This window comes from Odocoileus virginianus, chromosome 24 (assembly GCF_023699985.2).
Source record: "Odocoileus virginianus isolate 20LAN1187 ecotype Illinois chromosome 24, Ovbor_1.2, whole genome shotgun sequence".
Lineage (NCBI taxonomy): Eukaryota > Metazoa > Chordata > Mammalia > Artiodactyla > Cervidae > Odocoileus > Odocoileus virginianus.
Genome location: NC_069697.1, coordinates 8,987,723 through 9,003,017, shown reverse-complemented (window position 1 = coordinate 9,003,017; position 15,295 = coordinate 8,987,723). Strand labels below are relative to the sequence as shown.

The window sequence follows — 15,295 nt, the reverse complement described above, 5'->3', positions numbered from 1 at the left end:
AACTATGGAGATGATTTTTACTCTTCAGTTGGGTAATGTGGCTTATCACAATGATTGATTGAAGATGCTGAAGCATCATCACTGGCATCCCTAGGGTAAATCCCTTCATCAGAATGCATGATTCTTTTAATGTTTTGCTGAATTCAGTTTGCTGATGTTTTGTTGAGGGCTTTTGTATCTATGTTCATCAGTGATATTGATCTGTAATTTTCTTTTCTTTGGTGTCTTTTTCTGGTTTTTGTTATCAGGGCACGCTTCTCTCTGGTCTTTAGAGCTATATGCTCTAGGAGCGCCCCCTACATAGCCCGTGTGCACGCCTCAGCGGTGGCAGCGCCAGCTACTGTGGGTGCCCTGGTGGGCCAGGCTGGCCCGTGGTCAGGAGGCTGCAATGCCACAGTGTCTGGGGGACCCTGGAGACTGGGGCAGGCGTTCTGCATGGCTGTCTGCAGATCCTGAAAGGCTTGAGGCTGGGTCTGGCTCACTGGAGTGCAGATAAGCTTCTGGAACTAACAGACGAGGGAAGCATTCCAAAACAGTCTTTTGCCAGTGCCAGTGTGATCACAGAATCAGCTCCCGAAATGGATGGCAGCATCTCTATCCCCAGGGGAGTCCTGGGTGCCTCCTGCCTCTCCTGGAGGCTCTCCAAGATCAGCAAGTCGTTCTGACCCAGGGTCCTTTCAGAGTACTTCCTCTGCTCTGGGACTGGGAGCACAGGCGACTTTGTGCATTTCCTTTAAGGGCAGAGGCTCTGTTTCCTATAGCTCTCCAGCTTTCCCCAGCATAAGCCTTGCTGCTGCTGCTGTCGCTTCAGTCGTGTCTGACTCTGTGCGACCCCATAGACGGCAGCCCGCCAGGCTCCCCCATCCCTGGGATTCTCCAGGCAGGAACAGTGGAGTGGGTTGCCATTTCCTCCTCCAATGCATGAAAGTGAAAAGTGAAAGTGAAGTCGCTCAGTCGTGTCCGACTCTTAGCAACCCCATGGACCGCAGGCTACCAGGCTCCTCCATCCATCCATGGGATTTTCTAGGCAAGAGGACTACTGGTTTTCAAAGCCAGAAGTTCTGGGAACTCACCTTCCTGGTGCAGGACTTCCAGGCTGGGGAGGCCAATGTGGGAATCAGACTTCTCGCTTCTTAAGGAGGTCTACAGTGGTGTACACCTTCTGTTCGTGGGTCACAGACCGAGGGGTGTGGGTGCTGACCATACTGTATCTCTGCCTCTCCCACCATTCTAGTGGTGTTCTTTTCTTATCTCTTTATCTGTGAAATATCTTTTCTGCTAGTCTTCAGGTCAGTCGTATAGATAGTTCATCTGTAAGTAACTGTAATTTTGGTATGTCTGTTGGAGGAGGGGAATTCAGGGTCTTGCTACGCCACCTTCTTGATCCTCCCCCTTACTTTAAATTTATACCAGGATAAAAACACAAGGTGCTTAAGGGGGAGCGATGACCTCTAACTATAGGTTACATTTACATTCATTTTATTCTTACAAACTTATTTTGTGATGAAAATAAAAAGAAAGACAGGCACACAAGAAAACTGAAATGTTATTTGATTGTTGGAACATACAGTTTGCAGTGTACTACTTACAGCAGTAATCAGGTGTTCTCCATGGAATACAAATGTCAAACTTGTTGCATACAGCCACATATGCAGAAAGGGCATCACATTCATAGTTCCAAAAATAGGTATAATTGATCCACATCTTTTCACAAAAGTCTTGTGGTGAAACCTAGAGACACATTGTGGCCTGGGATAAGTTATGTTATTTTATGTATCTGATGACCTAAATCAAATCCCTTAGGATTATACAGTGGAAGTGACAAACAGATTCATGGGATTATATCTGATCGAGTGCCTGAAGAACTATGGACAGAGGACCACTGGAAAAACCAAGGCTTTGACTAGATGGACCTTTGCTGGTAAAGTACTGTTCATTGTTGTCTTCTCTTCCTGCCTCATTCTGAATGTTTGTCTAGACCCTTTTTCCATGCAGTGTGGGGGATGCGAGTTTGATCCCTGGGTCAGAAAGATCCCCTGGAGGAGGAAATGACAACCCACTCCAGTATTCTCGCCTGAGAATCCCATGGTCAGGGGAACCTGGCAGGCTACTATCCATGGAGGTTGCAAAGAGTCAGACATGCCTGAGCAACTTAACACTTTCTTCCATAGCCCTGTCTACTCACTACAAATGTTCTTCCTGGGCTCATCCACTTCCCCAGTTTCTACCACCAACTTGGGCATTTACATCTTCACCTCAGTTTCTTCATAAGTTAAATAGAGTTAATAAAAACCCTACTACTACTTAAGACTGCTGTGAGCTAATATTTGGAAAGTGTTCAGAACAGACCCTGGCACATCATACATGAGTTATTGTTATTTAGAAACTCCCTATACTAATAACTCCCCAAATCCAATCTCTGGATTCAACTAGTCTCTTCTGAGATCTAGAATGGCTTCAAAATTTTTCTGGGTATTTTAGCCTTAAAGTCCCACACAACTTAATTTGTTCAATATGAAAAAATTGTATCCTTTCTCTACTAAACACACAAAAGCTGATTCTCCTGTATCCTCCATTCATCCATTCAGTTATGCATCCTTCCACAATTTATTGGGCACCTAACTACATATCAGGCACCCTGCTATGCGTAAGTAATATAAAGGTGACTAAAACAAACCTGTTCTTGTGGATCTCACAGTTAAAGCCTCTATATAGAACCAAGAGGGGTCACCATGCTTAAAGAGGTCAGAGGAGAGCAGTGTTCCAGCTTAGGACACTGTAGGCACAAAAGCCCATTCACAGGAAAATCCTGAAATAGTGAAACAACCGAAAGGAGGCTGAAATGCCTGGACCTTCGACAACCAGAAAAATGTAGCGCAAGAGGAAGCTGGAAAAGAAGGCAGGCCAAAGCACAAAGGAAATTATAAGCCCTGATGAGAAGTTAAGAATGTATTCTAAAAGTAAGTGAAAGACCCCGAAGGATTTTAGGTAGAGAAATAATCCAACAGTGTTTCCATTTTCAAAAGATCATCTGTCTACTATGTGGACATTTGCAAACAAGGATGAATATTAGAAGTAGGAAAACTAAACAAACAGTACCACTTCTTTTGCCGCCAAATTCACTGGGATGATCTGAAGGGAAAGCTGGGACTATCACAGATTAAATGGTATCCTGTGTTGCTTCACTATGTCTTGAATAGTCAAGCTGAAAAGTCTCCTGATTTAATATCACTCTTATAAGTTCCCGGTTAAAAAAGCAATTTTTGAAAGTTGTTATGCTTTAAAAAGATAGATGACAATGGCACTGAAATGAATTTAAAATTATTTGCAATTTTTTTTCATTTTTATATGCATGCACTTTAAAACATAAACATTTAAAATGTATTTGCCTGCAAATCTCTGAGTAAAACTGAAGCCCCGGGGAAGATACACCATTTTTATCCCATGACTTCACATCCTTTGCCTTTCCCCTCAGAAAACTCATAGGACAGGCTGAGGTCTATGGCATCCACAATCAGTGGAGGAGCATGGAAGATCCTGCAGAGTGAAGTCCTTCTGCTTGGCAGTTCACTCTCTCTACTTCCCAGACTCCTCCCTGTAGTCTTGCATTAAGCTACTTCACTGTTTTCCTAACACAGTCATTTCTAGCAACCCAGCTCCTGTCATACTGTTTTCTTCGCCTTGGTCTCCCTTCCTCCCTCTTCTCTCCAGGCAAACATCCTCCCAAATAATTCAAATGTCTGAAACTCTGGGAGGTCTTCTAATGTGGGCTCCTATTCATCTCCGCAGTGTGTCTGTGATGAATCTGTTCACGGACTTGCCTTCCTTCCAGACTTCCGGAGAGCGAGGAGAGGGTCTGACTCATCTTTGCATCACAGGAGTTTATCACAGCGCCTAGCAGGTGCCTGATACTCACAAACGTTTCATTTAATGATTCATGAGATGCTGTATCTGCTTGTCTTTGTTTCTAACAATGGATCCTTTTTTTTAAACAATACGGGTTGTGTAAATATCTACCAGTCACCTAAAGTCAGGAAGTCAGAGACTGATAAAGAACAATTAGATTGACCACGTGGCAGATTCTATTATAAGTACACGCCTGAGAGGCCATACACCTAACAGCTGACTGAAGCCTCACTGTCTTGGGCTTTATGCTGGGTTATCAAGTAGCATTCATCTCTTTCCTCTATGGGAATTTATTCATAAGACAAAGTTTCATTTTTCTTGAAAGCTGGAGATACAGTTCATAAAAATACATGGGGGACAAGTTAAGTTATTCTTCCTGTTCTGTAAGTCAATAAACAGTAAATGATTTTGAGTTCCCCTGGGGATAAACTATTCTTAGTGGAAGAACATCATGGCAAGAGCAAGAATTTATTGGCTTTTACTCTCAACATGTCTAACACAGCAGTTCTGATTTATGGTTGCTTTCAGCTTACTTTATCATGGCATGGGATGAAAACTCTTCTATTTAATAACTCAATGCAGTGACTGCAGTCATGCTCAGTACAGTTTCTCATAGGCCTTCTTGTTGTTACTTCAAATGATTTCTCAATTTCCCAGCTCTCAATAAACAATTCTATGTCTTCCATATTTGTAATGATTGTGCCATTTTGCATCCTTAGATCATCATCTGGATCTTCATTGCAATTTCCTAAAAAGATGTGTGACATTTAGAAGAAAATTCTTTTCACTTTAACCTAACATAGCCAGCAGAAATAAATCAACTCAAATAACTGCTTTAAAATGAATAAGTAATTTACTGAATCAAGTACCAAATTTATGTCCTTCGACTCTAATTTTAATAGATTTTTTTTAAAAATTACACATGGATTAAATAGTGTAAAGCTTCCTTAACCAGGCAAGAAAGAAACCATGATCCTAGAAGTCAAGATTTGTGAAAAGATCATAGGAGAAGAAAGAGAAGATTGATCCTGTCTCAGTGCTCTTTCACTATCCACTATCTCCTAATTTAAGAAGTAGTTCTTAACTCTGAAGAGGTATTCCCCAAACTAGCGGGCATAACTTACTTTTTATCTAGTCAAGTGCAAAGCCAAGGGAAGTAGAGAGAAATGAACCTAGATCCTGATCATACCTTACCTGAATTCCACTCTACTTTAAGATATAACTTTTTCTTAATTTCTAGGACTCCTAGCTATAAAAGATATGAGTTAAACATTTTTTTCAAGTATCAAATCTTAATCCTCAAGCAGTTATATCAAAATCAATAAGGGTTTCTGCTGCCATAGTTGCCCCACACCTGTAAATATACAGGAGACTGAATATGGTGAAAAATAAATCAATAAATAACCAAAACAAACAAACAAAAATAAAAATACCTCAAGTTAAGTCAACTATACTGTAAAACAGCTATGTTAAAAATCTAAACTCTCCTGGGGAAAGGTAATTGCTAGTAAAAATACGTTTTCATTGCCCCTGCAGCCACCACTCCTGGAGACTTCACATTTCTTTGTAGAACAAGTTGTCAGTATAGACCTCCCATTCCGGTGTCCATGCTCAATTTGGGTCGCTACAACTCTGTCAGCCAGCACCCTGCTTTTCTTTAAACAAACCACCACTCTCCCACTGTAGAAGTCGGGAAGTTTGGAGGGTGACCTTTGTTAGCAAAAAGGTGACCCTACCCCTTCTCTGTAGTGATTAGTTAAGACTCCAGTTAGCATACTGTCTCCATAAAAGCACGAGCTGACAGTAAAAGAAGAAAACAGACATGAAAATCAAACAGAAGTCACCGCACACAGAAGTGATAAATCAGAAAAAATATGCATTCCCAATGTCTCTGAGTTATTATTCAGTAATACCTATTGAATTTTTATGTACACACAATACAATGCATACTCAATAACTATATCCACAATGATAACTGAAGTCACCAGAGAAGGCTGGGCTACGCTTGGCATGCTCTAAGCAGGCAAGGACATTATCAACCATTTTAGCCAAACTTTCCACTAAAGGCTTTACGTTTTTGAAGACGAAATTTGGGTATTTCAGGCAGTTTGTTGAGAGCAAGGACCTGGTCTATTTCTTTTGAGTCGTCAGAATCAAACATAAGGTCAGATACTCAGAAACTCATTCATAAAGTTTTACTCAATTAATATTTAGTGAGCTTAAAATAGGTATATTTGTGCCAAGCTAATATTATTGACTGCATTAAACAATGTCTTCAGAGTTTAACATTAACTTTCACATTCAATTCTAACAACAATCTTGAAGGTAGGTTTTACTATTCTCATTTAAAAGATAAGGAAACTGATGTTCACTTAAACATCTGTAAAGGGGATAGCCTAGCAGACACCAGTCAGAATTTTTTTTAACATACCTAGAGATATTTCTGATTTGTTTCCTTTGGCTTGTATCTATGTATCTATATAATATGTTGTGATATGAAACCTAAGTGTAAAGGTACATCTAGGCTTTACACTTCATAACAAAACTGGGACTAATATTCAGAACATTGTGTTCTGTGAACATACTTTTCAAGATGACTTACCTCAGCTTTCTTTGATTTCAAACTTTAAAAAGTAAGAAACAAAGTTAAGTTTTGTTTTTTTTTTACCCGAAGCCACAAAGTTGTTTTTAATTATTCTATGGCTCATTTTTATCACTTATAAATTAACACTGGTGCCTACTTTTATTAGGGCTACTGCTAGAATCGAATGAGTTAAAGTTTGTAAAATAATGCCTGACACTTCATTAATGCTTAATAAAGATGAGATAGTAGGAATGCAAACAGCATTGTAGCAATTGTGGGAAGCATGTATCTCTTAAAAACACCTAAGTTGAACAGTATTATCTTGCTTCTTCCCTTCCATTTATAGAAAGACTGTTTCCTTCAGTATTCACTGAGGTACTGAGAGTTAGTAACATCTCTCCAATCCAAACAAAGCAGGGAATGAGGGGCCAAAGCCGTGTAATGTGAACAGAAAAAAAGAAGAAAGAGATATTTGAAAAGCAGTGCTCACCACAGAGTCCTTCTGTGTAGGATGACAAGTTAAACTGAGAGCCAAAATGAATGTCTACGATCCCCGTAAGATGAGTCCACTTTATGATTAGTCCAGCTGGAGTAGTAATCACATACATTGAACCAGAATCCTCTATGGACAGATCTTGATTTGAAAAGGGCAAAGGCACAACAACAGAATCCACTTCTACCTAAAATTACATAATGCATTTACACCTATTAGAACAATGCTTACATTTTAACATACACCCTGTTGCTGTTAGTTTCTCCTAAATCCTTTTGTTGCTCTTTGGCTGTGTCTTGTTATATTCAATATCTGGGGGCTTCCCAGGCGGCTCCGTTGTAAAGAGTCCGCCTGCCAATGCAGGGGATGTGGCATGAGCCTCGGGTTCAATCCCTGGGTCGAGAAGATGCCCTGGAGAAGGAAATGGTAACCCACCGCAGTATTCTTGCCTGGAAAACCCCATAAACAGAGGATCTCGGCAGGCTACAGTCCTGGGGGTCACAAAAGAGTCAGACGCTGCTCAGTGGCTAAACAACATTGCCCTTTGTTTTCTACAAAAGCAAACTTTCTTCTGAGTTATACACTATTTTAATTGGCTTCCCTCAATATATGTTGATTACACTATTGCTTCCTAATATAAATTTAAGATAAGGTTTTTTATCAGGAGGTTTTCTTTAATCTGGGTTCTCTCTTTGATCTAAATCAGTGTTTGTCTACTTATAATGCTCATAACCATCTGTGAGGCTTAAGATTAGGATTTTCCAGGTTTCAGCTGGAATCTAGATTTTATATTTTTAACATGCTTTCTTTGTAATACTAATATAAGCAATCTAAGGATTTTACTTTGAAAAGTGTTTTAAATAACAATGATGACAATGAACCATGAGCTATATAACTCTCAGTAAAATTCTCAAAGTTATACCTGACTAACCATCCAATTTCTAATCTTTAAATCTTCCTCATATTGCCACCCTCAAGCTGAAACATCTTTTGCCTGCTGAATTTCTACTCATTCTTTAAGATTTATCTTAGGTGTCACCTTCTCCAAAAATATCTATTTGACCCTCCTGTACATGGCATTTAAATGAGCCTTATCTCTGTTCCCATGATATCTTGGTCATGACACTATCATTTTAGCTCCTGCTGCCTTTAACTGGCAGAAAATTACATGTATGCACCCCACACACAACTGCAAGTTACTTGAGATCAGGAACTGTTTCACTTTATCACATAAGCTCACTAAATGATTTTTTAAGTTAAAAAGTTTTCAACTGAATACATGACCAATCATCAGTTCAGCTGAAGCCGAAAATAAGCCCTTCCACCCAAATGCTCACAACCATAGTGCTGACCAGGTTTAAGCTTATTTCCTACCCACTATTATACACCAACCTTATTAAAGTCAGAAATATATATAGATACTCTAGCATCCAAAAAAGTCATGCATTCAATTTCAAATTTCAGTTCAGTTCATTTGCTCAGTCATGTCTGACTCTTTGTGACCCCATGGACTGGAGGACACCAGGCTTCCCTGTCTGTCACCAACTCCCGGAACTTGTTCAAACTCATGGATGACCACAGAGTGAGTGATGCCATCCAAGCATCTCATCCTCTGTCCTCCCCTTCTCCTCCTGCCTTCAAACTTTCCCAGCATCAGGGTCTTTTCCAATGAGTCAGTTCTTTGCACCAGATGGCCAAAGTATTGGAGTTTCAGCTTCAGCATCAGTCCTTCCAATGAATATTCAGTATAGATTTCCTTTAGGATTGACTGGTTTGATCTCCTAGTAGTCCAACGGACTCTCACGAGTTCTCCAACACCAATGTTCAAATGTTCAATGTTCTTTGATGTTCAGCTTTCTTTATAGTCCAACTCTCACATCCATATATCATGACTACTGGAAAAACCATAGCTTTGACTACATGGACCTTTGTTGGCAAAGTAATGTCTCTATTTTTTAAAATGCCATCTAAGTTGGTCATAGCTTTTCTTCCAAGGGAACAAGCGCCTTTTAATTTCATGGCTGCAGTCACCATCTGCAGTAATTTTGGAGCCCCAAAAATAAAGTCTCTCATTGTTTCCATTGTCTCCCCATCTATTTGCCATGAGGTGATGGGACCAGATGCCATGATCTTAGTTTTCTGACTGTTGAGTTTTAAGCCAACTTTTTCACTCTCCTCTTTCACTTTCATCAAGAAGCTATTTAGTTCTTCTTCGCTTTCTGCCATAAGTGTGGTGTGATCTGTGCATCTGAGGTTATTGATATTTCTCCCAGCAATCTTGATTCCAGCTTGTGCCTCATACAGCCTGGTGTTTCTCATGATGTACTCTGCATATAAGTTAAATAAGCAGGGTGACAACATACAGCCTTGATGTACTCCTTTCCCAATTTGGAACAAGTCTGTTGTCCATGTCCAGTTCTAACTGTTGCTTCTTGACCTGCACAAAGATTTCTCAACAGGCAGGTAAGGTGGTCCAGTATTACCATCTCTAAGAATTTTCCACAGTTTGTTGTGATCCACACAGTCAAAGTCTTTGGTATAGTCAATAAAGCAGAAGTAGATTTTTTTTTGGAACTCTCTTGCTTTTTTGATGATCCAACAGATGTTGGCAATTTGATCTCTGGTTCCACTGCCTTTTCTAAATCCAGCTTGAACATCTGGAAGTTTATGGTTCACATACTGTTGAAGCCTTGGAGAATTTTGAGCATTACTTTGCTAGTGTGTGAGATGAGTGCAATTGTGTGGTAGTTTGAACATTCTTTGGCATTGCCCTTCTTTGGATTTGGAATGAAAGCTACCCTTTTCCAGTCCTGTGGCCACTGCGGAGTTTTCCAAATTTTCTGGCATATTGAGTGCAGCACTTTCACAGCATCATCTTTTAGGATTTGAAGTAGCTCAACTGGCATTACATCACCTCCATTAGTTTTGTTCGTAGTGATGCTTCCTAAGGTCCACTTGACTTCGCATTCCAGGATGTCTGGCTCTAGGTGAGTGATCACACCATCACGGTTATCTGGGTCATGAAAATCTTTTTGTATAGTTCTTCTGTGTATTCTTGCCACTTCTCCTTAATATCTTCTGCTTATGTTAAGTCCATACCATTTCTGTCCTTTATTGAGCCCATCTTTGCATGAAATGTTCCCTTTGTATCTCTCATTTTCTAGAAGAGATCTCTAGTCTTTCCCATTTAATTGTTTTCCTCTATTTTTTTGCTTTGGTCACTGAGGAAGGCTTTCTTATCTCTCCTTGCTCTTCTTTGGAACTCTGCATTCAAATGGGTATATCTTTCCTTTTCTCCTTTGCCTTTCACTTCTCTTCTTTTCTCAGCTATTTGTAAGGCTTCCTCAGAAAACCATTTTTCTTTTTTCATTTCTTTTTCTTGGGGATGTCTTGATCCCTGTCTCGTGTACAATGTCAGGAACCTCTGTCCACAGTTCTTCAGACACTCTGTCCATCAGATCTAATCCCTTGAATCTATTTGTCACTTCCACTGTATAATCATAAGGGATTTGATTTAGGTCGTACCTAAATGGTGTCATGGTTTTCCCTACTTTCTTCAATTTAAGTCTGAATCTTGCAATAAGGAGTTCATGATCTGAGTCAGAGTCAGCTCCCCGATTTGTTTTTGCTGACTGTATAGAGCTTCTCCATCTTTGGCTGCAAAGAATATAATCAATCTGATTTCAGTATTGACCATCTGGTGATGTCCATGTGTAGAGTGTTCTCTTGTATTGTTGCAAGAGGGTGTTTGCTATAATCAGTGACAAAACTCTGTTAGCCTTTGCCCTGCTTCATTTTGTACTCCAAGACCAAACTTGCTTGTTACTCCAGATACCTCCTGACTTCCTACTTTTGCATTCCAGTCCCCTATAATGAAAAGGACATCTTTTGGGGGTGTTAGTCTAGAAGATCTTATATGTCGTCATAGAACTTTTCAACTTCAGCTTTTTTAGCATAACTGGTTGGCGCATAGACTTGGATTACCGTGATATTGAATGGTTTGCCTTGGAAACAAACAGAGATCATTGTCATTCTTGAGAATGCACGCATGTTTTGCATTTTGGACTCATTATTGACTATGATGGCTACTCCATTTCTTCTAAGGGATTCTTGCCCACAGTAGTAGATACAATGGTCATCTGAGTTAAATTCACCAATTCCAGTCCATTTTAGTTCGCTGATTCCTAAAATGTCAATGTTCTCTGTTGCCATTCTCCTGTTTGACAACTTCCAATTTGCCTTGATTCATGGACCTAACATTCCAGATTCCTACTTAAGACTGTTCTTTACAATGTCAGACTTTACTTTCATCACTAATCATGTCCACAAGTGGGGGTTGTTTTTGCTTTGGCTCCATCCCTTCATTCTTTCTGGAGTATTTCTCTACTCTCCTCCAGTAGCATACTGGGCACCTACCGACCGGGGAGTTCATCTTTCAGTGTCATATCTTTTTGCCTTTTCATGCTGTTCATGGGGTTCTCAAGGCAAGAATACTGAAGTGGTTTGCCATTCCCTTCTCCAGGGGACCACCTTTTGTCAGAACCCTCCACCATGACCCGTCCGACTTGGGTGGCCTTATATGGCATGGCTCATAGTTTCTATGAGTTAGACAAGGCAGTGGTCCATGTGATCAGATTGATTCGTTTTCTGTGATTGTGGTTTCATTCTGTCTGCCCTCTGATGGAGAAGGATAAGAGGTTTATGGACATTTCCTGATGAGAGAGACTGACTGGAAACTGGGTCTTGTTTGATGGGCAGGACCATGCTCAGTAAATCTTTAATCCAATTTTCTGTTGATGGGCAGGGAGGGCTGTGTTCCCTCCCTGTTGTTTGACCTGAGACCAAACTATGGTGGAGGTAATGAAGATAACGGCAACCTCCTTCAGAAGGTCCCCTGCATGCGTTGCCGACCTCAGTGCCTCCAACCCTGCAGCAGGCCACTGCCAACCCATGTCTCTGCCGGAGACTCCTGGACATTCATAGGCAAGTCTGAGTCAGTCTCCTATGGGGTCACTGCTCCTAAACTTTCTGACATTTTACTGTATATAGATTTGCTTTAACACTGTTTTCAGTTCAGAATCTATGGCCTGTGCTAACAGAAGTATTTCTGAAAAACACATAACATCTCAGCTATTTTGAGCTAAATCTTTATATATTACTTTCTTCTATTTTTGAAAGCACCATGTATATCTGAGGGCTTCCCAGGTGGCACTGGTGGTAAAGAATCTGCCTGCCAGTGCAGGAGACGCAAGAGACATGGGCTCGATCTGTGGGTTGGGATGATCCCTGGAGGAGGAAATGGTACCCTTTCCAATACTCTTGCCTGGAGAATCCCATGGGCAGAGTAGCCTGGTGGGCTACAGTCCATAGGGTTGCAAAGAGTCAGACACAACTGAGCACGCACTGCATTATATATCTGAGTGAATCAGCCAGCTTTCAACACTCCTATTGGGTAAGCATAATTCCTTGGGATAAAGGTTTTCCCTGTAAAATCAAAAGGCTCCCTTTCCAACTGTTTAATGATGCATTGCTCTTCTCCCATTTATTTCAATAAATTTATCTATGCCTTCATTTTCTTTTCTTATTTTAGCTCTCAATCAACGGCATCAATACTTCAAAACTATTCTTTCCATTTGTTCTCTCAGTGGTCTTCATTCTAGTATTCTTGGCTGCCTGCTACTCTTTGCAACCATATGATCCCCTCTTTCACCTCATTTCCACTTTGTCTAGTTTGAAACACTAACATTAACTCTAACATTAGGAAGCTTGGCAACTCACATTATCGAGAGAGCTTTAGAATGTTTAACATGGTGGTTTCGGTTAATCTCACAAAGGCAGAAACATTTGAAACAGTTGGCAGGTTATGGTGGGAGACATATAATATTATGAAACACATTTTTATACTGTCCGTAAAAAGAATGATTAGACATCATAGCAATGAAAATACACTGGCATGCCTAATTCCCCTCTTTTGGGAAATAACTATATTTACACAATTTCTCAGTTTCATCTAAGGTGAAGATATGTTTTAACTTTGTGTTCCTACCTTTCTTGCTATCCGATTGACAAGTACTTTATGTAGAGATGTGGTCAAATTTAACTTTTTAAAACAAAGTCCAGAGACTCTTCCAGAGGAAGCCTTCATTTGAAAAAAAATTGAAACTTTATGGAGTTAAACATAATTTTAGCAATAAACAGCAGTAATTTACTAGACATTTTGCAAATACTCACTAGCTTTTTAAATGAGTTTCCATTCTGAAAAAAAGAAAGGTATAAAGAAAAAACACGTTAAAAACATACACTACTTGATTTTTAAAAACATTATTTGGATTAATATTATATGCCTCTAAATATATTCACTTGAAATATATTCACGTTTTAAGTACCAGAAGATAAATCTCAGTGAATTCTTGAGTCCCTTCTTATTGTGGGAATACCTAATGTTGTGACATACTTCAGCTGCTAGATTCATGAATAAATGACACAAGAATAAATTATGACTTACCTGATTCATGGAACATTTTTCAATATGAGCAACTATAACTTCCCCAGGAATTCTCACTAAGATATAAGATGCCATACTATATAATGCTGCATTATTTCCATCAAAAGTAATAATGCTGAGTTCTGACAACATGGAACACCGACCTAAAAAGCGATAGGGAGTAGATTTAGTCTATTAACTTGTTATTTGTATTACAGTATTAAAAACATCTTTCAAATTGGTTTTATTATGTTTGACAAAAAGCAACTCTGAAAGTTATTGGAAACCAAAATCATAAGTCAAATGAACTTTGACTTGATGAAGTGATAGCTTCAAAAAAATAATCATCTCTCCCTGATTAAGGGATCGGGTGGAGAGTGAGCTGGGAGGGGGGATCGGGATGGGGAACACATGTAACTCCATGGCTGATTCATGTCAATGTATGACAAAACCCACTACAATATTGTAAAGTAATTAGCCTCTAACTACTAAAAAAATTTTTTTAAAAATTCTCTATATAAAATCAGAAAAAATAAATAAATAAAATCGATTGCCACATAAGAAATGCACACTCACACGGACATTCCCACTCCGGGCAGCAGATATCTCTGTTCACTTGAACAGGTCTCCCCCGGAAACCACAGTCAGGCATCTCCAAGGCCTTCGGGCAATGAAGAGACCAGTTGTACAGCTTCCATTCCATGTTAAGGCATATGTATTGGCTACAATTATAAACAGGATCAAATTGTTGAGGCTGTTAATAAAAAAGAAAATTAATGCATTTTTTTCCATTTTCAACTTATGTTTTAATTTTTAAATTTCCCACTCACATTGTCTATAGTATACACTTCCTAAATACAAAATCTTTTGAAAAACGAACAATGAAAATTTCACAGTGGCTTTTGTTGAGGTATCTTCTCTAAAATACTCAGCAGTATGATTCATTTAACTTTACCTTAAAATTGATTTAATATCAGAACTGCCCACATACCCAACTTCCTAGAAAACTGAAGTCTTGTCCTAAATTGTCTAGATTAGTGTTCTGTAAGCAGACTTAAAACAGTGGCAGTTGACCTTTCATATTATGTTGTATAAAGCTAGTATGATTAAGACTTCTGTTAATGTCAGTTTAAAAAATTACAACTTAATATTATCCAAATATTTCATTAAAGATCAAATGTGATATCAGTTCGGTAGTATCTGAATAGAATCATTAAAATTTATTTTTTCACATATAGCTTACAGATTTCTAGATAAAGTTGCAGATTTTTCAAAGTTTATAAATTATATTCTATATAAATTATAATAACTGTAGCAGTGATAAATATACCACTTATTACGCTCCAGGCATTGTTCTAATTAGTCCATTTTATTTCCACAAAAACACCCGCTGAGGTAGGTATTAAAATTTGTCCCTATTTCATAGATAGAAAATCAGGTTTAAGGTCAAACTAAATTTCCCGAGTTTCATAGCTAGTAGATAGTGAATCAGAACTTAAATTCAGGCATTGTTACTCTGAAAAATCAGTGCTGTTGACCACTACTTCACACTGTATCTCAGGGGATGGAGGAAGAAAAATTAACACCTCTTTCACGCCTATTACATATCATGCACTAATGAAGTAGTTCTTTTCATTTAAGCTCCCTAAATTTTGTAGATTGGTTTCTATCATTCCAATGTTATACATGATCAAATTACAAGGATAAGAGGTAAATAATTTTCTAAATAGTAAAATTATTAAGTGAGGACTTCTCAATTTAAACGCCAAAGGTAGGCAAACAGTCAAATTCAAATTCAATCTTGCAAAATTATCTGTGTACGAATTGT

General features: G+C 39.0%; 1 protein-coding gene across 1 annotated transcript in view; it reads right to left on the bottom strand.

The window, feature by feature from the left end:
• Positions 1 to 15,295, bottom strand: part of OTOGL (otogelin like) — a 168,672-nt gene that overhangs the window by 27,040 nt on the left and 126,337 nt on the right. The window contains exons 38-44 of the mRNA XM_070454260.1: positions 14,044 to 14,221; positions 13,489 to 13,631; positions 13,215 to 13,238; positions 13,030 to 13,122; positions 6,981 to 7,170; positions 4,440 to 4,654; positions 1,590 to 1,731 (exon numbers count right to left, since the gene is read on the bottom strand). Of these exons, the coding sequence (XP_070310361.1) occupies positions 1,590 to 1,731; positions 4,440 to 4,654; positions 6,981 to 7,170; positions 13,030 to 13,122; positions 13,215 to 13,238; positions 13,489 to 13,631; positions 14,044 to 14,221 (985 nt within the window). The remainder of the gene's footprint in view (positions 1 to 1,589; positions 1,732 to 4,439; positions 4,655 to 6,980; positions 7,171 to 13,029; positions 13,123 to 13,214; positions 13,239 to 13,488; positions 13,632 to 14,043; positions 14,222 to 15,295) is intronic.